Below are 27649 nucleotides of genomic sequence, written 5' to 3' on the forward strand. Positions count from 1 at the left end.
GTTGGAAGGCCAAGAGTAAAACTGATCAATGGTGCCTTGGACAAATTAGGCTTCTTGTGGAGCCTTTGAATTCACTTCCATGAATTTTCTTTCAATTGAAACTTTGTAATTAATGTTGTGTCAACATGTAAGTTTGAGTATAAAATACACGATACTTCTGTCATCAACGTCCACATCACACACCACCAGAGCTTGGCTTCGTATGTAGTTTTTTTCAATTTTTAATACATTCATCACTCACAATTTGTGAGTTTCGGAAAAAAAAAATACACGATGCTATTGGGAACATATTGTAGTGTAGATCAAAAATTGCCAAATTTTAGTGCCAAGGATCATGAAAATCAAATATCCCTTCTCTATAGCACATCTCACATCCACACATGTGAGTCGGATACAATTGCATGACAATAGGAGGCTTCCTTGGCATGCTCATTCCTGCAACAAGATAAGCATATCATTCATTTCGCAACCAAGTGGCTGTGCAGAGTATGAACAAAGATCCACAATATGTAATAATTAGCTTGAACCTATTCGCAAGCTAATAGCAAGAACAAATCATGGATCAAATTATATAATATCATAAAAATCACCCGGTACATATGTACCTAAACTAGCTTTGTGCAAATGAGATCTGTGGAAGCCGCATAATTATTGTTGTTCCCTTAAAGAGAGATTCAATCTAAAAACAAACAAGGAGGAAAGGGAAAGAAAGAAAAAAGATGACACACACACACTCACTATTGTTTAACATTCATGTACTCCCATGCAGAAAGGATATGCAAACACAAAAACACACCCAAATTAATGTGATACATACATGTGTCTCGAATTTGACTTGAAGCAAAGGTTTTGGGCAATAGAACTATGTTTTTCTTAGCCGACAGTATGAGGGTTGTGGGTTTTGGCAGGCGGATATGTCTAATTTCCTTATTGTTGCAATTTGTTTTTGTGGTTCTACATGACCATAAACAATGCACTGCAAAGAATACATTTTTTTAAAAATGTTGAAACCTCAACATGCATTAAAAGGAAGTCACTACCTCTTGATGGATTATCGTAACTAAAGTAAGTTTTATACCTAACACACAAGATTTGTATTATATATGATAGTAGCTAGTTTAAGTGTTTCTAAGTTTGACATGGATAACAACTGATAGGCTCAATGACATCTATTGAACGTACTCAATATCAATCCCTTGATTGTTTTGTTTACATGGATGCAGGTGAGAGCTGTATCCTTTTTTAATACACTTGGAGTAATTGGCGTTCAACATTGAAGATAAGACCAATGACATCTACTTTTGTAACTTGAAATTCTTGATATATAAGAAAACTAGAATGCACCTCCATTTTTACTTTAAAATACATAAGAAGCTTTATACTTATTGTCGTGAGGTTGGGAGTCTGTTGAGTTGAAGGCCTAAATAACCCCTTTTTGTACATTTTTATACTTTGTTCAGGTTCATATTGAACCTGTACAACCTGGACACATTTTTTTAAAGTCACTTATAATAAAAGTGGAAAACCCAAAACTCACTTATTGAATTTTTCCCAAAAAACGTGAGCCCTCTCTCCCTCTCTCTCTCTCTCTCTCTCTCTCTTCGATCTCTAGCGCTCGCTCTCTGCTGCTCTATGCCTCTTGCTTCTTGCCCCAATCCTGCACTGCATCGCGAATCGCACCTACCGATACCTTCTGCTTTGCACTTTCAACTAGTATCAAAGCCCTCGAGTTTCAAAACAGCCTTGCGTAGTCTGCTCGACAGCGAGTTAAAAGTGCTCTCACGTGATCAATTTCGCTCCCATCATGAAACCCCTTGCTTCCGGGGTCGAAAAGGTCACCAAACCTATCAAAACAGCCCGAAACAAGCTGTTTTTAGGTCAAAACAGGTGATTTAGAGGTTATTACAGGACAAAACAACAATACGCAAGTGTACCAAAGTTGTGGGATCACATGTATTGATGTTTGTCGCGACAAATTGAGTGAAAAGCCGAGTACAGGTGCTTGAAATTGCACATTTCAGCTAAAATTTTAGATTTGAACTGTTTCATGTAAAGAAATTGTGGCTCTTTATATGCAAAGTCTTGTGGTTGCTCCTATTTGCTGAAATTTTCAGCCTATTGCATCTCTCTTGTATACACACTTGTGGTTGAATTAAGATGGCTTCTTCCTCTTCCGCAACTGACACTAAAAGTTTGATGGAAATCAAATGGTTCGATGATCAAAGCTTCGATCTTTGGCAAGAACGCATGCAAGGTATCCTTTTCTTAAAGGATTGTGAAGATGCATGGGAACAGAATAAGCCACCAGGTTTGTCTGGCGACGAAAAGCGGGTCAGGTTAAATAAGAAGGCTATAGCCTACATCAAAATGGCTATCAATGATGACATTTTGACGGACATCAAGCGTTTGGACTCTGCTTATGCAATATGGCAAAAGCTAAAGTCCAATTATGAAAATACCACACCTGTGAACCAGGTGCATTTGATGCGAAAGTTGGTGAATATGCAGCTTGATGACTCGAAGTCACCTTCTAAGCATTGAATGCTTTTACAGGTGTGTTGAGTCAGTTGTAGGACAGTGGGCTTCAACAATTCGATGATAAGCTGAAAGCTATTTTCTTGATTATGACATTTCCAGATACTTGGGAAACTTTGTTTCCTTGAGCAACAATCCCACCCTCACTTATGACAATGTGAGAGGGTATATTCTCAATGAAGAGATTAGACGCAAGTCTAGTGGGGAAGGTGTCAGTTCTGCCTACAATGCAAGAGGTAGAAATCAAAAGCGTGATGCGGTCAACATGACTCAAAATAGAAGTAAGAGCAAGACAAAGGATAAGGACGTCACTTGTTATCAATGTGGCAGAAAGGGTCACAAGAAACACGATTGCAGGTATTTCAAGAAAGAGTAGGAAAAGAAGAAGGAAACACAAGAAAAGAAGAAGAAATATTAGAAGAAAGGAAAAAAATCAGCAGGTGATTCCTCCAGGGATGCTGAGAATGCAAATGTATCCTCTAGTGTGGTCAATAAGGAGTTGTCAGACGTTGAGGAAATCTTGGTTGCGGCTTCATACCCCTCAAATTTGGTGATAGCTAATGCAAAAGACATGCTTATCTCGAAGAAAGATGTCATTGATGCATTGCTCAGTGCTAATGATAGCCTATCCCATTCATGGATAGTGGATTCTGGTGCTTCATTCCATGTGACTCTATCTTTGGAGTGTTTTGCTACATATGTTGCAAGCAATTATGGCAAGGTGTACCTTGGTGATAATTTTGCTTGCAATAATGAGAGAATGGGTACTATGCATTTGCCTCTTAACAATGGTCAAGAGCTTGTGTTGAATACTGTCAGGTTTGTAGCAGGCATTAAGAAAAGTTTACTATCTGATGGTCAGTTAGATGCACATGGTTATACTACCATCTTTATTGGGGGTTCATGGAAGTTGCTTAAGAGCTCTATGCTTGTTGCAAAAGGGTCTAAAAAGGTACTTTGTACTATCTTCGATGCAAAGCTTTGCATGGCAAGTCTCTTGTTGTTGTTGAAGTTGCTTCACACATGGAATTGTGGCATAAGAGACTTGGCCATATGAGCCAATAGGGTATTGATGTGCTTTCCTCTCTGAAGAGGGTTGATGTAAAAGACAAAAACTTGGATTTTTGTAACGATTGTCTTTATCGAAAGCAAAAGAAATCTTCTTATTACTCTGGTGTCTCTCGCAAAGCTAATCTTTGATCTAATTCACTCCGATGTATGTACTATGCTTTTTAAGTCTTTTGGTGGTGCATTGTATTTTGTTACATTCATTGATGACTGTACTAGGAAAGGATGGGTACATTTGTTGAAAAGTAAAAGTGAGACTTTAATGCTTTTAAGAAGTTTCATGCTTTTGTCACTACGCATAAGAGTACGAAGCTTAAATGTCTCAAATCTGATAATGAAAAAGAGTATGTACCTGGTGAATTTCAATATTTTTGTGATGAAAATGGGATTAAAAGAGAGTTGACAACCCCTTATAATTCGTCTTCTAATGGTGTGGCTGAGAGGTATAATCGTACTTTATGTGAGAGAGTGCGTTGCATGTTGTCCACCGTTAATCTTTCCCAAGAGTTTTGGGGAGAGACATTGAAAACTGCAAGTTCATATTTGCAATCGCTCTCCTAATAGTACGCTGAAAAATGACATTTCAGAGGAGGTTTAGTCTAGCAAACTGATCATTTGAGAGTATTTATCTGCGAAGTTTTTGTTCATATACGCAATGACTTGAGAACAAAGCTTGATATGAAGTCCATTAAAGGAGTCTTCCTAGGTTATGGAGAAGAAGGTGAAATGGGCTATAGAGTGTGGTTACCACAGTTTAGAAACGTAATACGCAGTCAAGATGTAGTGTTCAATGAGACAAAATTGCTTAAAAATGCTACAAAATCTGATGCTGACAAGAAAACGGTCAGATTTTAGCCTTCCGTGCCACCCATTGATGTTGAAAAAGAGCCTCATGATGCATTACCGCAAGCTGAAATTGATAATCAGCCGGTTAACCTTGAACTAGAAGAGGTAGGACATGATTTTGATGCTCCTAATGAGGATGGACAACCACCTGAATTGGCTGAAAATGATTTTCAGCAGCGTGATAGAGCTGAAAATGAGTTGCCTTATGATGTAGAACCATTTGGGACAGACTTTGACGAATGAAAGTAGAAAGAGGAAGAGCAACCTAGAAAAGAAAGATGCACGACCCAAGCTCACTCCTCAGGAGAGAGCTCGCTCCATCAAGCAAGGGAAGTGCTTTGGATGCAGGGAAACTGGACATATCTCCGTGAAGTGCCCTAAAAAGGCACAGAAAGAACAAAACGACAAGGACGATGAAAGGCCGCAAAGTCCGAGAGCTGCTGAGGAACGTGGAAGAAAAGGCAGATAAAAAGCAGAACTGGTACCACATTGCGAGGGACCTGAACCGAATCAAAAGAATGAAAGTACAAATTTTGCCATTTTAAGGACAAAAAGGAAAGATCAGGAAGCTCTTCTGAAGGAGCCAAGGCTAACTTCTTGAATTGGCGGCTCGATTTGGAATTACGCCCCACAGGCTGACGCCACAGGCGGACGTAGTTCGAGTGGCACCCGGACGAGATGTTGCCATTACACCGAGCATTGGAAAACTTCGTTTGCAATGACAAGGGTGTTTAGGGCATGCGGAGTTTTACGTAATTGCCTTGGAAGGTTGTGACGTTCTACTCGAAATCCCTTGGTACCACAAGAACAACGCCGTGGTTGACTACCGGGCCGAGAATGCGACTTTGACAAATGAAGGGTTCAGAGATTGTACTTGATGAATTTCAGTTTCTTTACTCACTTTTTCGGGAGAGAACTGAACGATGGGGTCGAATATGTTTTTGACCTGAACAAAGAACGCCAAGATTTTCTCCACACTCATGCCGATTGCTTTCAGAGGGCCTGGCAAGAGAGTTACAATTGACTCATCCTAAAGATCATACTATTGATTTGATACCAAGAAGCACACCACCGAACCGGCCACCTTACCGTGTGAGCCGAGCACAGAACAAAGAGGATTATGAACCAAGTGAAAGACCTCTTGGAAAAGGGTCTTATCCAGCCTAGTACTTCACCGTATTGCTCTCCAGTGTTGTTGGTTTTGAAGAAAGACGGATCTTGGAGAATGTGCATCGATTATAGAGCTCTCAACAAAATCACCATCAAGAACAGATTTCCGATTCCTTGGATCGATGATATACTCGACAGATTACAGGGATCCTAGTGTTTTAGCAAGATTGATTTGAAGAGTGGATATCATCAGATCAGAATCACGCCAGGAGATGTCTACAAGACAGCCTTTCACACTACTTTTGGGTTATTTGAGTTTTTGGTGATGCCTTTTGGCTTAACCAATGCTCCTGCGACATTTAACCGGATGATGGACAAGATTTTTCGAGAGTATAGCCTATTTGTTGACACTTTCTTTGACGACATCATTGTTTTTCTCCAAGGATGAGGCAGAACATAGAGATCATCTGCTTCAAGTATTTTAGGCATTACGAGATCACAAGTTAGTGATTAATGCAAAGAAAAGTGAATTTTTCCTACAAGAGATACACTTTTTGGGACACATTGTCTCAGCAACGAGAGTACAAATGGATCCCAAAGATAGAGACTATCCGTGATTGGTCCGATTTGAAGAATGTCCATGAAGTTAGAAGCTTCTTGGGACTGTGTTCGTACTACAAGCGGTTCATTCAAAAGTTTGCAGAGGTTGCTTCCCCTTTGTATACCTTGACACAGAAAGGAGTCCCTTTCTCGTGGGGACCCACGGACTTAAGTGATTGCCTTTCAAGAATTGAAAAAGAATTTGACTACAGGACCAGTTTTTGACTTTGCCGGATTTGCAGAAGTCGTTTGAAGTATATTGTGATACTTGTGGTCGTAGTCTGGATGCGGTCTTAATGCAAGAAGGCCAATGTCATTGCCTATGAGAGCCGATTGTTTTCAAGGCCGGAATTGACAGTATAGATATGTGAGAAAGAGCTTTTGGCTGCTATCCATGCTCTTATGTAGTGGCGACATTACCTACTGAGGCCGATTTTACGGTTTTTCACAGATGATGGGAGTTTATGCTACTTCTTGTCATGGAAGCAACTATCGGAAAAGCAGATGCGGTGGACAAACATCTTGTCACAGTTTACTTCCGGATTGTCCATGTGTAGGGATAGAAGACATTGGTGGCAAATACTTTGTCCTGAAAGCCCTTGGTGTTGGCTATTTCCACAATACATCATATGAACTTCGAGGATATGGTCGGTCAGTCCGCCACAGAACAGATTTTTGCAGATGTATTCAGTTGAATACAGGAAGGGGAGATGGTAGCGGACTATTCCATTCGGGATGGCTACTTAATGAAGAAAACCATGTTGTGTGTTACACAGCCGTTGAGGGAAAAGGTTCTAACCGAATGCCACTGTCCGCCTTTTACGGGTCACCACGGCATTGCTACCACCTTGAAAGGGGTAGAGAGATACTTCTTTTGGCCGAGACTCAAGAAGGATGTGGACGAGTTCGTGCGCAGTTGCTTGGTATGCCCGAAGGTCAAGTTTGACAGGCATAATGCACAGGGATTGTTATAGCCTTTTTACCCATACCCACCCCCCTGGGAAAGTATTGCAATGGATTTCATCTCCCGAGAACACAACGTGGGCACGATTATTTATTGCCCAGGACTTCAAATTACATGGCATGCCTGAGACGATTGTCTCTGACAGGCACCGAGGTTCACGAGTTTGTTTCGGACGGCTATTTGGGAGAACATAGGCACGCGGTTATAGTTCTCATCATCGTTCCACCTGCAGACTGACGGACAATCAGAGATTGCTAATTCAGTGGTACTGGATTTTTTGAAGTCTTCTTTGTTGGACCAGAAGACTACTTGGGACAGGTTTTTACCTATGATGGAATATGCCTACAGAAACACGTTTAACTCTTTGATGGGAAAGGTGTCATTTGAGATTCTTGAATTTGCTACGAAGGTTTCACCCTTCCTTAGCACGAAAGATAAAAATTTTCTTTGAAGCCGACCAGCTCACGAGGGACTTGGTCCGGAAGGCTTTGCAAAATTTTCACGAAAAGACAAAAAAAAAGCAGCGGATCGCCATTGTCGCAATTTGAAATTGAAGGAGGATGATTGGGTGCTCTTCTGTTTTTGAGAAGGCATGCCTGATAAAGAAAAAGGGAAAGGAGAGGCTTTTTCCAAAGCTTAGTATGAGATACTACGGACCTTTCCAGATCTCTGAAAAGATCAATGATGTCTCCTTCCGACTGAAACTGCCTGACACTTCGAGGATTTACAATGCATTTCATGTGAGTCTCTTGAAACCTTTTAAAGGTAATGGGTGCCTGACGATGGGGAGCCCGATGTGCAACCCGAATTGGACAAAAACAAGCAAATACTTGTTCCAGAACACAAATTGGCATAGAAAGAAAGAAAGAAGGTAAAGCGAACTGACGGTTCTTGGTAAAATTCAAAACCTACTTCGCAATGGATGCGAAGCAAATGGAGGAGGAAGACCTAGTAGATATTCCTCGGAATGTGAATCTTTACGTTGAAGCTTTTGGTTTAGCATAGTCTATTCCAAATGGAACCCAGAATTCAGCTTGGTCGGAGATCTGGTGCAGCTCCTTTGTCAACAGATGCCTCGATTTTTGCAAACTAGAGTCACTGATGTCTCTTTGAGCTTCAGGGATACTGAGAGCTGACAATATTCTGTTGGGATGACTTTATGAACTGGAATTCCGAAAAATATGAAACCGACTTGTCCTTGACTTGTTTAAGTGCAGGAACTGAGAGACGAAATGACTGCAGCATTTTGGTCTAATTGTTCTTGAATAGACATGGTTGCAATAGGGGTTAGTCAATCGGGTATCAATGAGGTCCCGATTGGATCTAGATGCGATTGCTAGCTACATTGCCGATAAATCATGGTCTAAGATCCGAATGAATGTTGAATGTCATGTGATGTCCTGTGATCTCTAGTGATGTCGTGTGATGTGATTGTCGATTGGTACATGTGCTGGATGTGTGTTCCTAGTATGTAGGTACTAACAGTCAGTGTCTGCTAAGACGGTTTATGGTCTTTTTCAGTTTTGCAGGCGTAATCGAGGGAAATTACAATGCTTTCAAGAGGGGAGTATGTCACAAAGTGATGATGTGGTTGCCAAAAACCCTAATTCTATTAAAACCCTAACCCTAAAACCAAAAACCCTAATTATGTTGAAACCATAACCCTAAAACCAAAAACCCTAATTATGTTGAAACCATAACCCTAAAACAAAAAACCCTAATTCTGGTGAAACCCTAAGCCTAAAACCAAAAACCCTAATTTTTCCATAAGCCTAACCCTAATTCTGCCCTAACCCTAACCCTAACCCTGATTTGTTGGACATCAGCGTGATTCACGAAAAGCTGGGCAACTTTTTGGCGTTGCTTTTTCTACGCAAATTGTTGAGAAAAAGAGAGGGAGAACCCTCTTTGCTTTATTTTAGCAAGAGAGAGAGAAAGAGAAAGCCTCTCTGCTTTATTTATGAGAGAGGAAGAACTTTTGCTTTATTTTCAAAGTTTTTACTTGAAGCTTTTGATTTCAGCTTTTGTGACTCTGCTTTTAGCAACCCTTGTAACTTTAAATATGTGAGCAGGCCTCTCACAACTCAGAGCATCTGGACGCAGAGTCTGAGTGTGAGTGCCTGCCCGCACTCTTGTACTTTGAACTCAGATTAATACAAAAAGAAATACCGAAAGGGACCAGTCTTTGGGGCCAATATCTCTAGGCACAAAACTCCGCTGGCCAATGTTGAATCAATTGTGAACTGTGAATTGTTTTGAAGTGGTTATTTGGTGATGTCGTGGTAGATTCTTGACTTGGAGTGTCCAAGCTTGTTACACTACACAAGATCTCTTTCTAAGTGTTTCTAGCATCTAATGTAAGGGTAGGCTCCCTGTAAAAGCCTCGTCTATATGGTCCTCGTGCTCCTCATGGCACATGTTGTGCATGAGGTCTTGTGGCTCCCTGTAAAACCCAAGATGCATGTAGTGTTTGCCTTGCTTAATTCAAGTAGCTCCTACTGAGCATTGCTAAAAAGAAAAAGGACGTTTTTCAAACAACACTTATGCTCATGACTATTCCACACTGGCTAACTTCCAACATCACAAGAAGGGGTAGGAAATGATCCCTCAGTGACCATTCCCCAGAATGCAGGCGACCAAGTTGGTGACCGGCGAAGGCCGGGAGCCAACCTTGGGAGCCTGATTCCAGGGGAATGGTCATTGAGGGACCATTCCCGTCCGTCACAGGTCGAGGGGAGGGGGGCCAACTGCTGAAGACTGAAGCGTGTGCAAAGGACACTAGGCAATCATTACATCCCCTGCGCTGACCTGGCTGATGTGTACCTCCTCCTTTCATGCACACGTGGCCATTCCCTGCGTTGACCTAGCTGACGTAAACCTTTTTCTTTCATGCGCACGTCGCCATCAGTTATTCCGATAGCTTACATGGAGCATCTTCCTTCACCCACAGGTCGCCATCCGTCGTTCCCAATGCTTTCTTGTCAGCAACAGAATTAATCGCAGCGTATTCCAGGAGCTGACATGTCAGAAGAAGTGTAATCAGAGAGGAGCCCTTTTGATTGCACACACACAGCCGGGATTATTGGGGCTGAGGTGTCAAGCATCAATGGTGTTTGCTCGTGGATTACGGCAAGAAAAGTTGCCTGTTAATGCACGCAAACGAAGGAGCTCTATAGATGATCACAACTATGAATCAAAGTGGGGAAAAGGATACCCAAACAAGGATATTATGACCCCAACAATCCTTGTGTAAAAAAGTAGAAAAAGCTGAATTTCAAATAAATACATGTAGAAGTATACATCCATAAATCAAGCCATGATTGAAGAACATGCGCACAGTTAAAAGGATTTACCCATCAGCTCATAAAGGCAGCCACACTCTCAAACTCAAGTGTATGAGAATTTCCCATGTTACAAGACAAGCTCCCTTGTTTCTTTTTAGCAAATCGCACATGTCCCGTGCAAGGCGATACAAACGTCTGTGAACGCTATCAAGGTCACTCGGCCGCACTCGAACCCATGACCCGAGTCACGATGGTGGAGTGCTCAACCAACCAACCTAGCTCCTTTGGACTCAAGTTAAGCTCCCTTATCTAACCTAGCTCCTTTGGACTCAAGCTCCCTTGTCTAACCTAGCTCCTTCCCTTCCACCATATTTTTCCTTCTTCTTCTCACACATACAAACATAGTATGGCTTGGTATATACCACTAAGTAACATCGTCATCATGAAACAGAAACCTTGAAAATCCTGAAACATTTCAAGAGATGGTGAAACGCCCCACTTGAAACCTTGAGCAATGCTTTTCTCTTGATTTTTATATATTGACATTTCAGTCCGCCATTTCGTCTCCTCTTATCATATCATACGAGTACTGCTGGCCACCTTCGGCGGCCTCTCTCTCTCTCTCTCTCTCTCTCTCTCTCTCTCTCCCCTTCATCTCACTTGGCGTTTAGCCTTCATCTCGCAGAGAGAGACACGTGTAAAAGGGTTATGTACTCCGCCATATTATGTTAGTAGATGACATAAAATGCACAAGGTGTGTTTTTTCTTTTCTTTGTGGAAGCGTATGTTCATGGATTTGTGCTAAATTTTCTAGAGAGTTTTTGTCTATTTGTATGCCACTCAATCTCCTTTGAAGTTTTTTTTTTTTCCTTTTGCAAAACTCACAATACGTGAGTGTGTGTAATATTAAGACCAACAAAAAATTACATTAGAAGCCATGCTCAACCGAGCCATGGCATCCACAACCCCCAAGATAGCATCCAAAAAATAACCAACTGTTCAACATGATCATCCATGTCCACCATTCCAAAGACATATCAAACCATACAAGCCATAAGGGAAAAGACAGAGGGTTTTACAGGGACCCATTACCCATACAATCATAAGACTCCAATCAATAAGCATACCGAATATATCGCCGGATTCAAGGCGGGGCCCGAAGTCCCCACCACCACCGAGCATCTCTCGAGCTGCCACCATGCCATCGCTTCTGCCACAAGCCCATTGCATGCCTCGACAAGATCACAGACTCTCGAGCCCATTCAGCCACAAAACCCAGTAGACACTTTGAAGTTTTTATTTCTTAACGAACTTCGTGTTAAAGTTATGTGATCTCAACATTTACTTTGGCTTCAGCTATTTAATTTACTTGTTTGTCAAAGTCTTCGATAGGGTAATTTACTCTTTTTTTTTTCTTTTGGGTTTTGGGGTGGGGAATGGGGGAACAAACTTAAGGATCCCATCAGTGCTTGAAAAAAACCTACATTTAGTCTAATAATCCCACCTACAATTTTTGAGATTTACCTCTAAGTTTTAAATTTAAGGGTGAGAGAACCTACCAAATCTAGAGAAATTTAGTATAAAAACCTTCAATATAGTCAATTTACCTCTAATATTTCTCATTGGCTACGACAATGTTTTGAAATACCAGAGCCCTAGGAGGCTTGAAGGTGAGGACCGGCAATGGTTAACTTTCGGGGTGCTTGCCCCCGTGTAGGTGGAGGTGACCGGCACAGCCGGTCACGCAGTTTTTTTGGGGGATACCATGCTCTCTGAACACTTAAGGTGGTAGTCGCCTTCCACAAGCACATGCGTGCACGCAGTGCAGTGGTATAGACGAATAATCTGAGGGCGCATGTGGCAAGTTCGACTCCGCGTATGCAGCGTGTTGACTACTTTTTTGGTCAACCGGCTGTGGCCCACCTGATGTGACTGGGAACCGGGAAGGAGCGGCTTGCCACGAAGGCAAGCACTTCGATATCTAACTAAAACCGTGAGGACCTTGGTGCCCAAGTGTGTGAAGGCCCTCGAGTATCTCCTATTTGGCATGGCTAGAAGACAAATATTGAAGCATTGGAGAACCCTTCTTTGGAACGGCTTGGGGGACTTTCAGAAGCTTTTGGGGGGTGCGAGGTGGAAGTCCATGCTTGCCAAGAATAAAACCCGGTTTGCCAAGGCTTGTACCCGCGAGATGGCCCTCCTTTCTTGAGCGTCAGTAACAACGATGCACCAAGATGAAGATTGGCTATGGAAAGTGAATTGGCAAGCACCTAGCTAGTGGACTATGCTTGACCAAAGTTCTCGAGGAAGCCGTCAATTTGTTTGGCTCGAGATTGTAAAGACAAAGGCAAATGCACGAGTTTGCTAGAGGATAGAGGCAAGCAAGCTTGACAAGGACGACACGGCTAGTACTAAGTTAGCAGCCTCGGTACATACTAAGTTGTCAAGGGATTTGGCAACCCATTTGCCTCGGAATTGTAGCGCCAAAGACAAGGTTCAAATCTCACAAAAGAACATAGTCCAAGACACGCTTGATGAGGATGACACGATCGGTGCTCGGTTAGCTGCCTCGATATCCACGAGGTCTAAGAGCAGTTGTTATAAATGCGAGAAGACACTTGTTTGGCTCGGGAATGTGAAGCCAAAGGCAAAAGTAGGAACTCACAAGAGGACAAAGGCAAAGGCAAGCTGGACAAAGATAATAGTGATAAAGCTCTGACAGAGGAGATCGACATGGCACACGTGGTGGCGACCACAATGGCAATGCTTCCATATTTCTAATCAAGTGATAGTTGCCGCAACTAGCTTTGGCTAGGGAGAGACTTATGAGTGGTAGCCAAGGGCAAAAGAAGCTTCCTACAAATGATATAGACACGTGTGCTGGAGTTCAAGTTATTGGTGTTTGAATCTCTGAATCGGAGTTCAAGGCACATGCATCTGGCAAGGAATCAACATGACGTATACATAACACTATGAATGTGATGTAGATAATCAATATACCTTCATAAGTTCAGAATAGTCTGAACTCACGAATTATAAGAGGGAATAAAGCACTCATAAAACTATAAAAGCAAGGGACACACGAAAAGAAGAGAAAAACAAAAACAAACAAACAAACAAACTAAATCACTTTGTTTGCTTCGAAACAAAACTAGATAAATTAACTTAAAAATGTTTTTAGAAAAGGCATGTGTAAAATAAGTTGACGCAACTTACTTGGCTTAAAACAAGTACTCAATTTTAAGCAAAAAAAAAAAGGCTAAGACATCTTAAAAACTTAATCCTAGAAATCAAACTTCAAACAACAACTTATAACGGAAAACATTCTTAAGTCCTCAGGTAAGCTAAATATGAAATCGAAAAATGAATACTACTACAAACCTACGAAGAGCAAAGAACCAAACTTGACAATATGTGATCTCAACTTCACTGCTTGTCCAAACAGGAAGAATAAGATTATCACCTTTATCATGCATAGCTTGGACAACAGCTATGACATCCCTACTCACGTCGTCAGTGCCCAAGAGTAGGTGCAGGTTTATATAGAGGTCATTCATGCTTTGAACGTACTCTACAAAACCAACGAGCTGAGTTTCTATCACCCTCCGGAGGTGATGGGCATACTAAGCCATGATAAAGGCTAGCAATTGTCAAGCTATAGTGAAAATACTATAAGCGCTAAAGATCATTGTTGGCCACTACATCAACAATGATTGATGTAGATAATCAATCATTGTTGGCCGGAATTATGGACAAGATGTGTTTCAAAGTTCATTGTCTAGAAATGTTTGAATGTGATGTGTTCACAATTCACGAATGGGGATTTTGGGACGTAGTGTGTCCATAGTTCAATTTTACATGAGGCAAACAACGCTCAAGATGGCATTCTTCTCAAGTAAAAAGTTGGTGGTAGTATAACCAAGGTGTATCTAGGAGACTAATGAGTTGTTGGGGTGTCCATGGTAGCTTCTTCATCGACTTGGTCTTCCTACATATGTCCACTATGAGATGCAAAGAGGGTGTTGAAGTTATATCATCTCAAGTGAATAGCCCAATGTGATGCCATTATTTATTTTGCTCCAAGTATTTATTTTAGTTATTTGTAAAAGTCTTGGGTAGGGCAATTTAATGAGGGGGATGCTTGGCACAAAAGAACACTGCGTGATGAGAGAACAGAGGGTTACTTAGTCGCTGGTATATAGCCGGATCATAGGCCAGACCCTTGAGAGGGCAGTTGTGCCTCTCGCATCCGCTCTGGCAGGATACGGGGATCTCGCAGGGGGCTTAGTAGCTTTTGCATCAGCGCAAATGCTACCCTGCAAACCTACAATCATCATCAGTGTCAACAGCTCGATTACTACCTCGCAAGCTTCTCTTCCTCTCTTTGATTATCTCTTTTAGGAGAGCTAACCCTTTTTGGCTCTTGGTGAGCGCTAGGGTCTGTTCCCGCTGGGCCTACACTGAATGGTCTTAAGCTGGAACTCAGTGTGTCAGAGGGTGCTTGCTTTGTCTTATCTGCGGGTGCTTACTTCCGGGTAGATGGAGAAAGCCCCAAAGCCTTCTTACGCAGAGGCGGTTGCGGGAACTAGGGGGATAAAGCTTCTGAAGTTGGCATAGCGCAACCATAATGAACAAGGAACTTGGAAGAGCTCTAAGTGCGTAAGGCGCAACTTGAGAAAGAACTGGCTTAGATCCCTAGCGCCATGACTCTTAACAAGAGGTTGCTAGAGGAAGTAGCTGCACCCGATGGTGCAGTGAAAGTTGCCAAGGGCGACAAAGCCTACTAGGCCTTGAAAAAGATGCCCTCGTAGGGAGTGGCAGTGGAAGATGCACTCACCGTGGCTGTCCCTCCGGCCCTAATAGAAAGGGAGCTCGCAGGGGTGATTATGGGTAGACTGCCCGCCAAACCCAAACTAATCAAATGGTTGTATAGCCCGAATGTCTTCAATCAGGGTGGGTCACTCATGTTTTCCCAACACCTTGCAAGAGGCTTTTTCTCTCTTCAATTTAACTATGCATCCATGGTGGCTAAAGTGTTAGCCAAAAGCCCTATGTTCTTCAACCGGTCGCCGGTTTGCGTGCTCCCTTGGGATCCCTCTTTTGAACCTACAGATGCACTCTACGATAAGTGCCCAGGGTGAGTGGAAATCGTCAATCTCCCGCTATAGCTAAGGAGCAACTTGAAGAAATTGGCAGCCATGCTGGGCACTCTCCTGTTTATGCCATCTTGTAGTGCAGTAGGTACCTCAACTCATAAGGTTTGGTGCAACCCAAGAACCTAGTAGTGAATGTGGAGGCCAATCTGAAGACCATCCCTCTCAACTTTGTCACCCAACAATGGTAAGGCCGTCCCTCGATATCACTTTTTGTATGCCGCCCAACACAAAAAATCAACCCCAATGGTACAAAAGATTGTGTTGGCACCCACTTACGAAAAGAAGGATGAAGGCTGGCAACAAATCTCTAACATCTCGTGCAAGCGGTTCAAATCCCAAGCGAGGGCGGTAGGGCAACTAAAAGAAGCCCCACCAGATTTTCACAAAACCCTCCTCATCTACAACAACTTCTTTGAGATGTTGCGCGATGCCAACCTTGAAAATATCATGACAACTGAGTAGACGAGCGCTCAGGTTGTGAATGGGAAAGCACAAATGGAGGACGGCCAAAAGGATAGCACATAGGAGGAGCTCCTCGAGGTGGAGATTGTACCCCTGTCTCAGTAATGAAAGAGATAACTATCCAGCCCTTGAACGCGAAAGGGATGAAAACCTAGAAAAAGAGTTCCCTCTTCTGGGAGGAAAAGCAAGAATATCAATTGCTTTATTATCAAGGAGCACCATCTGGATGTTTCTAGCGAAAGAAAACAAACATTGGGGAAGAAGCTCTATTTCTATGGAGAGGGAACTAATGGGTATAGTGGTGTCCTCTCCATTGTTGATAGGGACCTAGAGCCCAAAGGTGGTCTTCAATCATCCATCTGGAAGAGCTCTTGGAGTCAAGGTCAAGTGGGCATATCAACTTATTACCATTATCAACATTTATGGTCCCCGCATTGCGAAAGAAAGAGCCAAATTGTTGGAGCAACTCAAAGATTGTCCTGTTGAAGGGAGGTGGCTCCTTGTTGGAGAATTTAATATGGTGGAGAAGAGAAAGGATAGAATAGGATCCTCTAGTATGTTAGCTGGATCCGAAAAATTCAATGGCTAAGCCTCTGTGAGAAGTGAGCGTTGGTTGACCCATGAGAGATTGGCCCCTGGAGAAGCACACCAGGCTCCACGTACACTAGCCTGCAATATGCTCGAATGACTTCCTGGCTCGACAGGCGTTATTGCTCTCACCATGCCGACTGGATTCCGTCGCTGCTAGATATGCAAGTGGTACCCTCTAAATCATTTTCAAATCACTTGCCAATCTCCATTGAGCTCAGAAAAGCCAAAGGAGAAGAACAACACCCTAAAGGGTCAGAAAAGTTGCTCCCATCAGGTGCACACCTGTTCAAAGACCCTCTTTAGAGGGGCATGGCCAAAAAAGCTTTGAGCAAGCTTGGAAAAGATGTCAATACGTATAATTTTAAAACATGGGACTCCTTTACCAGAAGCATGCAAAAAATGATCAAAACCGCAAGCCCTAGATGGAAGAAGTCTCGAGAGGAGTGACTTAAGCAATTGGAAGACACAGTTGAGCATCTGACGCTGAACATCATCTTGAAGAGGTCAAAAAGGCCAGACTAGGAAAACCGACCTCAACCTGAGGCGGTTTACCAAGCACACTTTTTCAGAGCCTTAAAATTCAAGAGAGGTCTAGGCGTGGGCCACTTGCTAGCAGAGGGGGAAGGAAGTGAGGTGAAGACTCGAGAAGAAATGGCTAAGTTGATGTTAAATCACTTAATCCATATCATAGGCCAGTCAGAAGCCCGCTCTGTCGAAGTAGATGCAGCTAGGACCAAGCTCTTACGGAGCGTCAAGAAAATGGTGGTGCAATAGGAAGAAAACCTCTTGGAGAAGGCCTTTTCTGAGGAGGAATGCTTTTACATGTTGAAGGCTTTAGGCAAAGAAAAATTCGCTGGTTGGGACGGGTTGACTACAGAGTTCTTCAAAGAATTTTGGGAGGATTTAAAGTTCCCTATCACACGAATGGCCAACTAGACCCTAGTCAATGGAACCCCTGACTCAAGTATTAATAGGGGCCTAATTAAACCCATCCCAAAAAAAATCTATTGCTCCCAATTGGAACACTCGCTTACAAAATAAGGTTCTCCCCCTTTGTGGATAAGGGTATTACTCCTCACCAACACGGTCCTTTTATCAAAAGAAGGTCAATATATAACAACATCTTGGCAGCAATGGTCCAAATAGAGTATGCATCATTCATCGGGTAAGAATGTGTCTTACTCCAGCTAGATCTTGACAAAGCCTTATGACAGAATTACATGGTTGTTCATTGAGGATGTCAAGAAAGCTCTAGGCTTCGAGCCTTAGCTATCACCCTCAGTGCTGGAAGCCGTTCTGAGCTCTGATTTAATAACAGAACTGTAGCCGTATTTTAAGTCAAAAAGATCGATCAAGCAAGGTTGCCCACTTGCCCCATTGCTATTTGCCATAAGCTTGCATCCGCTGGTTACAATGCTTGAAGACAGTGCTGCGAGAGGGGAGATCAAAGGCCTAACCTTGTCTAACAATGACCAACTCCAAGTGAATTGCAGATGACTCTCAAGGCCTGCCTCTAGATAGTTAGAAAGGCTCTCGAGATTGTGCAACCTTTTGCCTTAGCCTCTGTAGTGAAATGCAATATTGAAAAATCAAAAATTGATCTCATTGTCAGAAAACGAAGTGTCACGTGACACATCCCAACCCTATGTGTCCGTGGACAAGCTACAGCATGATCAAGGTTCAGTCAGTCCAGTCAGTCTAGAATTAGAAGTGATCTGGCACTTTTGTGAGTCTATTCGTAGACCGTGCATGCCCAGTCACTTAGTGTAGATGCATATCCTCCGGTTGCACACAGCATGATCATCAATATTCCCTTTAGAATCCATTAGAATCAGTTAGGGGATTTTTCCAATGCATTTAGCCTATTTTCCCTAGTTTTGACATTTTTCACTTATTATTTTAAGTGACTTCCCAACAAAAGTAGGAAGGGCAATTTTGCTAAGTTTGTATATAAGCAAACTAGAGCTAGCACTATTTGGCAGAAGACGCAGCAGGAGCACATGCTCAACAGGCACCTTCTCAGCAGGACCCCAAGGACTTCTAGCGTTTTTGCTCCACAACAGCTTGGCTAGCGTTTTTGGATCAGACCACCGCAGATTAGCCAGCGTTTTGCTCTTCAAGATCTCTGGCGACGAGACCACAGCAGATCAGCCTAGCGTTTTTGCATTTGCAGAACCACGGCGACAAAAACACCATTTTCAGCCCTGGAGTTTTTGCATCTGCAAGCAACCTCAGCGTTTTGCAAATCTATCGCGACAGAATCAGCCCTAGGATCAGCGTTTTCAGTTTTCAGCCTTTAGACATCGCAGATCAAGTCCCGAACCTCGCAGATCTCACCTTCCCGCAACAGTTCCTCGCCACACGGTCAGTTTCCGCAAGGTTTACAGTTTCAGCCCGGAAAACGCAGATTTCAGCATCTGCGTTTTCAGCGCGTCGTTGTCGCATCGTCGCCATCGACATCGTCATCGACATAGAGTCAAAATTCAGCAGATAGAAAGATTGCAGATTTCAGCCCTTAAGTCGTCGTCGTCATCACCGTCGTCGTCACCGGCATAGTCCTAGGTTGCATCAGTCTCATGCATACCATTTGTACCAGATTGTGCAATCATAAGTAGACCACTCTCGCCGACGAGAGTGGGGCCATCGGAGGAGGGTTTTACAACGTTTCTGGTGTCGTATCTCTCTTCTCTCTCTATCTTTCAGTCTCATACACTTGCACGCACAATGTCGATTCACTTTGTTTGTGATCATAGCACTTTCCATTAAGAACGGAAGGCTCTCCCTTCCATGAGAACTAAAAGGAACCTTGAGCACAGTTCGGAGCACTCATCTTGAGCAAAGCGCAAACAATCATTCCGCTGCACCTTACATTGGTATCAGAGCTTTGGCAATGTTCTGTATCACTCAAGGAAAGAACCACAAGAATTTTTTTTGCTTGTTGAGGTCGCACGAACCCAAGTTCACTTGGGCGTGTCGATTCCTAATCGTGTTTTTTCGAAAAGTGACAGGAATCCCAAGAAAGAAGGGCTTGTCCAGCCTCCCCTTGTGTCTCTTTTCACTCATTGACCGCGGCCGGCCAATCGACGTGAGGTGGGAAAAAGCAACCTTGGTGTGAGCGCCAGGCCGCCAGGGGGTGCGCCCGCGGAAAGGAGTAGAACTCGGGTGAAGAGAAGATTCTTCTCAAACGCGATTTGCAAGCGAAAGAAAACCTCAAGAACCTCAAGATCCTCAAGAACCCAAGAAGCCAAGTTCCTTGTGAACTTAAGAACCCACAAGAACCACGATTGCAGAATGGTCATCACTCAAAGCGGAATGGATACTTCGCTTACAGGTGATGAGCATGAGAGAGGCAAAGAACTTTCCCCACCATGAGGTTTTTCCGACCCTCCCCCTTTCCCATCTACGACAAGGATTGCACTAACTCCTATGGAGGCTTTCGACAAGAGGATGATGGACAGGAAGTTAGAAAGCGAGAAAGAATCGCAGCCATCGAGCGTAAGTACCAAGAAAGAATGGCAGCCATAGCGCGTGAGAGCGAGCAAGCACGCTTGGAAGCCAAAGCACGAGAAGCAGAATTTAATCGAGAGAACAAAGCAAGAGAAGCCAAATTTGATCGCGAGAACAACGAAAGACAAGCAGAATTTGATCGCGAGAACAAAGCAAGAATGCAAGAGTTCTTGCGACTCTTTTCTCAAGTTCAGGCACCGATGCAAGAGATTCGGGAAAAGAAGACTCTCTCAGTCTGTTCTTCTCCAACGCATGATACACAGGATTTGCATGATTGTGAAAAGTATGATGATTTGGATGACAAAGATAAGCATGATGATTTGAATGATATTGATAAGCATGATGATTTGGATGCCAATGACAAGCATGATGATTTGCATGATCAAGATGTAATTTCTCACAAGCATGATGAGTTGCATGAAGATGATGTGATTGTTCACAAGGATGATGTGTTAGTTGATGCTTTTTCTAGCAAAGCTAACCTCGTTGCAGATTCGATCAATCACGAAGGATCGATCTTGGCTCTCGAGCCTAGGTCCAAAAAACCCTCACAGGGAGTATTATGTGTTCGCATGATTGATACACACGCACTATTCGAGTGTTTCATTCGTGATCGTTTCTTGTATTTTAGTCAGCGTCTTTATGTGATCACTTTTCCTAGGCATGACATATTGGACGTTGAGCACGTTTCACTCATGAATGAGCACGAATGTATGCGGATTTTTCATGAAAAGCTGAAAAGTATGCATTCAAGGAAGTCACATTCCATGTCTCTTCCTTGGCATGACACAGTTTCCGAACGAGCATATGAAAGTATGAGCACCAAGCGTGGGCATTCACATTGTGTTTTGCCACAGTTGATTTCTCTAAATCAAAAGAATGATAAGATTCGATCTCATTGTTTGCGTGTATGTGGTGAACGGTTTAGCACTCCGTCTCTGTGTTCATCTACATTGCATGCACAGTCTTTGAGGAAGACAAGATTTTTTCCACTCACTTTACATGAAATGGATATGTTCATGGTTTTGTGTTAGAAGTGGTTTCAGGAATTTTCAGCCATGGAGATTCTTGAAGAAGGAAGAAGCATGACACTCGACGAAGTTGAAGCATTGAAGGAGCCACAGAAGACTGTGTCGCTTTCGGCGCGGCCCAAAGAAGCAAGTGTTGCAAACCTTTATGAAGTCAAGTACCGCACGACCCACACATCAGAGTGGGCCGACGAAGAGTTCCTTCCAGGATTCCGGATACTATTGGCGATCTCCCTCGACGCCATATAGTTCGGTACCAATACCTCACTTTGAAAAGGAGGGGATGTCACATGTCACATCCCAACCCTATGTGTCCGTGGACAAGCTACAGCATGATCAGGGTTTAGTCAATCCAATCAGTCTAGAATTAGAAGTGATCTGGCACTTTTGTGAGTCTATTCGTAGACCGTGCATGCCCAGTCACTTAGTGTAGATGAATATCCTCCGGTTGCACACAACATGATCATCAGTATTCCCTTCATAATCCATTAGAATCAGTTAGGGGATTTTTCCAGTGCATTTAGCCTATTTTCCCTATTTTTGACATTTTTCACTTATTATTTTAAGTGACTTCCCAACAAAAGTAGGTAGGGCAATTGTAAAACCCTCCTCCGAAGGCCTCACTCTCGTCGACGAGAGTAGTCTACTTATGATTGCATAATCTGGTACAAATGGTATGCATGAGACTGATGCAACCTGGGACTATGCCGGTGACGACGACGGTGATGACGACGACGACTTAAGGGCTGAAATCTGCAATCTTTCTATCTGCTGAATTTTGACTCTATGTCGATGACGATGTCGATGGCAACGATGCGACAACGACGCGCTGAAAACGCAGATGCTGAAATCTGCCTTTTCCGGGCTGAAACTGTAAACCTTGCGGAAACTGACCGTGCATCGAGGAACTGTTGCGGGAAGGTGAGATCTGCGAGGTTCGGGACTTGGTCTACGATGTCTAAAGGCTGAAAACTGAAAACGCTGATCCTAGGGCTGATTCTGTCGCGATAGATCTGCAAAATGCTGAGGTTGCTGGCAAATGCAAAAACGCTAGGGCTGAAAATGGTGTTTCTGTCGCCGTGGTTCTGCAAATGCAAAAACACTAGGCTGATCTGCTGTGGTCTCGTCGCAAGGGATCTGCAAGAGCAAAACGCTGGCTAATCTGCGGTGGTCTGATCCAAAAACGCTAGCCAAGCTGTTGTGGAGCAAAAAGCTAGAAGTCCTTGGGGTCCTGCTGAGAAGGTGCCTGTTGAGCATGTGCTCCTGCTGCCTCTTCTGCCAAATAGTGCTAACTCTAGTTTGCTTATATACAAACTTAGCAAAATTCTGGTGTCGTATCTCTCTTCTCTCTATCTCTCAGTCTCATACACTTGCACGCACAGTGTCCATTCACTTTGTTTGTGAGCATAGCACTTTCCATTAAGAACGGAAGGCTCTCCCTTCCATAAGAACTAAAAGGAACCTTGAGCACAGTTAGGAGCACTCATCTTGAGCAAAGCGCAAACAATCATTCCGCTGCACCTAACACGAAGCTTTCGATCCATCTGGGTGGACTGGAGAGAGAGTTTCAAAAGGTAAGATTTTTCGTCACCTTGGTGCTCTGCTAGGGGTAGAGGTAACACACCAGTAAAAATTCCAATGGGTCTTGGACAAGGTAAGGAGCAAGATGCAAAGATGGTAGTATGTCTTGTTCCCTTTCCCCAGCAGGGTGAAAGTGATTAATTAGTTTACGTTACCATATATATATCTTCACTAGTCCGATTCTCAAGCTAGCTAAGTGAAATTGGAAGGAGTTCTTGAAACCAGTGAAAAGATTCCTATGGAAAAATAACACCAAAGACTCAACGCCTTGGCAGTAGGCTTGATGGAATTTCGTCACGAGACTAGTGGAGCAAGGAGACATACTGATCATGAACCCTACTATCCATGCAGAGACCCAATGTGCCAATTTTCTTACGGAAATCGTTGAGCAAGCTAGGCATGGGCTATTATGACAAGAGACATGATGGGGAAGACAAAATTATTCTCTCATGGTGGCCAATGGAAGGGTCTTGAGGTGCCTTAAATTCAGAGGAACAACGGGCGAGTTGATACAAGAGTGCAATAAAGCAGTGGCGTCACTGGATTGGGGAGAGCTAACCAAGTGCTTTCAAAACTCCATCATCCACTGGTTCCCTTGGCTCTTTAAAGTTGAAATATACCTTTGAACCCTTTCCAGAGAGATATAGCCAGAAAGATGAACAATTAAGGACTTAAACATCTGGCCCATTTCTGGGACAGTAATAACAAGAGATGGAAAGTCTTAGATCAACCGACTTCCCAGTTTAATCTAGGTGGGACAGAAAGACTGCTTGCAGTCATAGTTTTGAAAGGGCTCGACAACTATTTTATTGTATGTTGGTGTGCATGAGCCAAGAGTTCGAGTAGAAAGCCTAGCGATGGCCAAGACCAGAAACTTCTGGAAACCAAAAACCAAGGATGTATATCTCTCTCTTATGCTCTCAATTGATTGGTTTTCTCCCCTCAATAAGCATTGGGAAAAATAGTGGCCGGAGACAAGATGGGTGACAATAGCAAATAACATATGGACTCCACAATGGCCTATGGCGATGAAGTGGTTTGTATGAAAGGTATTATGGGGGGCTTTGTTGACAAGAGTGAAGGTTCATACTAGACGGGTCGGCCCAAATAGATGTTCTGACGGCAAAATGGCTTATGAGGACCTCCCTCACCTGTTCAAGGACTACCCAATTATCAGTGGCCTAACATGGCAAATCTGCAAGTCGGTTCTAAGGACATGGAGAATAGGTTCTTCACGAACAACTTTTTCTTTGGAGGGATGGTGATGAAAAGCCAAGCTTTGTTGGTATGCTTACAATCGTCAGATTCTACTTCTTTAAGGAATTATGGAAGGCCAAGCACCTTAGGGTGTTTGAAAATGTTCTTGTAATTGCTAGCTTCACAGAGATCGTCCTTGGAAGCAAGGAACTGATTATATCCATAGGAAAAAGAAAGGTCTCGGACAAATAATATTGGGCCATCAACGCCATTTTGTCAGGCTAGAACTGAACTGATGAGGGGTAATTAGCCGCCTCTTTCAGAACACGAGCTTGGGATATTTGTGTTTCTCTTCTCCTCTATTTTTCCTTCTACGTTAAGAATATCTTATTGCCTCAAAAAAAAATTTCCTTTCAAAACATCTTAAGTGCATAAGAAATGAAAAGACACATGAAAATGGAGAGTGAAAAGACTTTTTGTGTCAATATTAAGTGAGATTGTGGAGTGTGGTACATTTTGTGTTTCTCTTCTCTATTTTTCCTTCAAAGTTAAGAATACCTTATCCTCTAATTGCCTAATACCTTACTTATTGGTAGACCTCGATAGTTTGATTTTTTTTTTTGAAATGTCAATGTGAAAGTATCCTTCAAATGAGGATGAGCAAGGATAGGCGACCATATGGATAGGCTACGCCCGTAAGCGCCCAACCTAGGAATGGAAGGCGCTGATCAAGTCTAGCCATCCTCCTAATCCGATGCAACCTAAGAAATTATGAGATGAGATTCGAGAACAGACATACCGGTATCTTCCGGTGGCTTTGCGGTTTCCGTTGGCGGAGTGGAGGCAGCGGCTGCAGGTGGCGCTGCATCCGCGGCAGGAGCTGCAGGAGCAGGTGAAGGGGCGGAGTCTGAGGGAGGTGGAGCAGCAGGAGTGGGAGCAGGGTCAGGCGCAGGCGCAGGGGTAGGGGTAGGGGCACCCTCAGGAGCAGGAGCAGGAGCAGGGGTAGCCTCAGGAGCAGGAGCAGGCGCAGGCGCAGGCGCAGGGGTAGGGGCAGTGGCAGGGGCAGGCGTAGGGTCAGGAGCAGGCGCAGTGACTTCAGGCTCGGGGGCGGCAGCTTTCTCCGTGGGTGCTGCAGCTTCCGCCGGAGGGGCAGCTTCAGCGGCAGGTTTCTCTTCTGCGGGATTTTCGCCAGTGGGTACCGCGGCAGCCGCAGGAGCAGCCTCCGGTGGCGCAGGAGGCGGCGGTGGTGGTGGCGGGGGCGGGGGCGGCGCCTCCACGTCACCGTCTACGCAGCTGGCGCACCACTTTTCTACATAGCCCTGGAAGTCGTAGCGTGTATCGCCGCTACGGTGCCTGCCTCTGCATACTTTCCCTGCAAAGCCGGCTATGGCTCCGACCACCACGATGACCACCACCACCACCACTGCCGCCTGGGCTTGATGGGAACCACTGGCACCACCACTACTGCTGCCACTACTACTGCTGCTACTGGTACAACACTCGAGCACTGTTTCCATAAGCTGGACGTGCCGTCTGTGGCAGCGACCAGCTATTCTGATCATCTCTCTGTGCATGATCATCTCTCACTTCTGCGCGGGCTCTCTCTCTCTCTCTCTTTGTGTTCCACACATGCAACCCGTCAGACTCCATGCACATTCGGCCTGATCACTTGCAGATCATTCGCTGCGTCAGGATATGCAGGCGTGCAGATGCACGCGCCATGTCTCTAATTTGATCGCTCATAGGTCTGAATCGATACCTGTACTGTCCATCCTCAGCTCTCTCTCTCTCTCTCTTTGTCAAAGTGGGGCAGCATCTGCCTCACCCAAACACAGGAAACGCCATCATGCAGTGATCCCGAACTTTCAGCTAAAAAGCGAGCACGGAAGAGACAAGAGGGATTCCTACGGTGAATAGTGTCACTTGCAAACCCCTTGAAAGAAGCGTGAGGGCGGCCAACAATTGGAGGCCAGCCTGGCACCACAGGGCTAGAAAAATACATTTTTCCTAACCGATCAAAATAAGGGGAAACTTGAAATTCTCCCGGTTTTCAGGTCATAAATTGAAGCTTTTGCCGGTAATTACACTAAAATTTGTGTGGAATTGTCGATTCTCTCAAAGGCAAGCTCAAGATCTAATCGGGATCTTATAATTTCAGCTGGTTGAAATACACTAGACCTCGGTTTTTTCTAACACTACTGCCCTTGGTTGCGGGTGCCTCAGGCAACCATCAAAGACCTTTGCCAACTTCCAAGTTTGCCTCCTCTCTAGTATTCGTGGCAGGCTGGCAGCATGGGCCGAAAAAAACCTTGGGCTATTGAAGATTTACAAGTTTTCTATAGCCCAAGGTTTTTTTGAACTACATAAGTAGTCGCTTAGCAAAGGGTGGATTTTTGGGTGCAAAACTGGACCATTGAAACAAGGTGAAGAGGCACTAAGGCCTCATAAGTTAAAGGGAGAATGAGATTTTTTTGGAAAATAAGTTTAAATGAGTGCCTGCAAAGTCACATTACATTTTTTCTGTGTTTTAAACTAAAATTATATTATCCATTAAAAATATATAATCACAAATGGTTTATATATTAAAAAAGACTCCATTTTAATAATAAAGTGAAAGATGCACATTGCACATTATCATTTGAAAATAAATAAAAATAAAAATATATATTATATTATTCATTACACATACACAAGTTACATTCACAAGTTATATTATATAAAAATAACAATATATATTATATTATTCATTATACATACATTATATACACAAGTTAGATTCACAAGAGTTGACAGCAAACATCTAGGACTCCTTCTTCTACCTCTCTCTTCTTTCATAAGGGACGTAGGTAGTTCTATAATATTTATTCTATATGATTTTGACTCCAATGAGCTATAGTGTAGTGGTAGTGTTGTTCAGTACTTAACTGCTAGGTTCAATTTAATCACACTGATACACATTTCGTGCTGAAAAGTGGACAATAGAACTGCTCTTCCAAGGGGGGAAGGGTTGCTAATTTTTTTGTGGGTTCAAAGAAGTGTAATTTCTTTTTGTGCCAATGGACAACCATTCCTTTCTGAATGTCTTTCATCGGCTCTTTTGAACCCAATTACCATAATCTAGAATGGTTTATATATCAGAAAAGGCTCCACTTAAGTAATAAGGTAAAAGGTACACCTTACACATTATTCCTTGAAAACAAAATAAAATAAAAAAGAGATAAAATAGAACCAATAAAATAAAAAACACACTAAGAACTTTTAAAAAAAGAATGGACTAATGCTTTCATCAAAAAATATAAATTTAATAAGCCTAGAGAATAATAAATCAATTAAATAATTTAATAAAATGAATCTTTGTGGAGTCTTTAAATAAAAGGACTCTTTACAAGTGAAAGTATGTAAACAAAATTTATTGAAACAATACTCCACATGATGGATCAGACTCTTATGAATACTCTTCAATCCTTTGTTCTAAAAAACACTATGGTAAAACCCCCAGTTTAAGAACCTTTAAGCCAATGTTGGGTGCGTTTTTTTACTGTTGCAGAGTTTTGACTTCTCCCTAGTGCGGAACATAGATGGCGTTAAGATCGAGTTGTAGCAAAAATTTGGGGAGCTATTGCATCTCTGGCAATGCGTGCAACAGTGGAAAAAGTTTTTCTTTGTTTAAAAAAGGGCTTCCAACAACAAGATTGATAAGGGTGATATCACGGATCACAA

The 27649-nt window shown here is 43.1% G+C and overlaps 1 protein-coding gene across 3 annotated transcripts; it reads right to left on the minus strand.

Moving 5' to 3' along the window:
- Positions 1-75: 75 nt before the first annotated feature.
- Positions 76-25765, minus strand: LOC147443812 (uncharacterized). Of its 3 annotated transcripts, XR_015189984.1 has the most exons (3): positions 24729-25762; positions 3956-4171; positions 76-435 (listed from the first exon to the last, which is right to left on the minus strand). XR_015189984.1 is itself a non-coding variant. In XM_086526609.1 (2 exons), exons 1-2 carry the CDS (start codon positions 25507-25509, stop codon positions 320-322), a joined length of 897 nt encoding a protein of 298 aa, XP_086382735.1. In that variant the 5' UTR covers positions 25510-25763; the 3' UTR covers positions 76-319. The 3 variants fall into 3 exon arrangements, 2 of the variants coding, with proteins under 2 accessions (XP_086382735.1, XP_086382736.1); XM_086526609.1 differs by lacking the exon at positions 3956-4171 and having other exon boundaries at positions 24729-25763; XM_086526610.1 differs by lacking the exons at positions 76-435; positions 3956-4171 and adding an exon at positions 11339-11617 and having other exon boundaries at positions 24729-25765.
- Between the last annotated feature and the right edge of the window lie 1884 nt (positions 25766-27649).

Source organism: Adiantum capillus-veneris, chromosome 13 (assembly GCF_014529385.1).
Source record: "Adiantum capillus-veneris isolate H3 chromosome 13, ASM1452938v2, whole genome shotgun sequence".
Classification (NCBI taxonomy): domain Eukaryota; kingdom Viridiplantae; phylum Streptophyta; class Polypodiopsida; order Polypodiales; family Pteridaceae; genus Adiantum; species Adiantum capillus-veneris.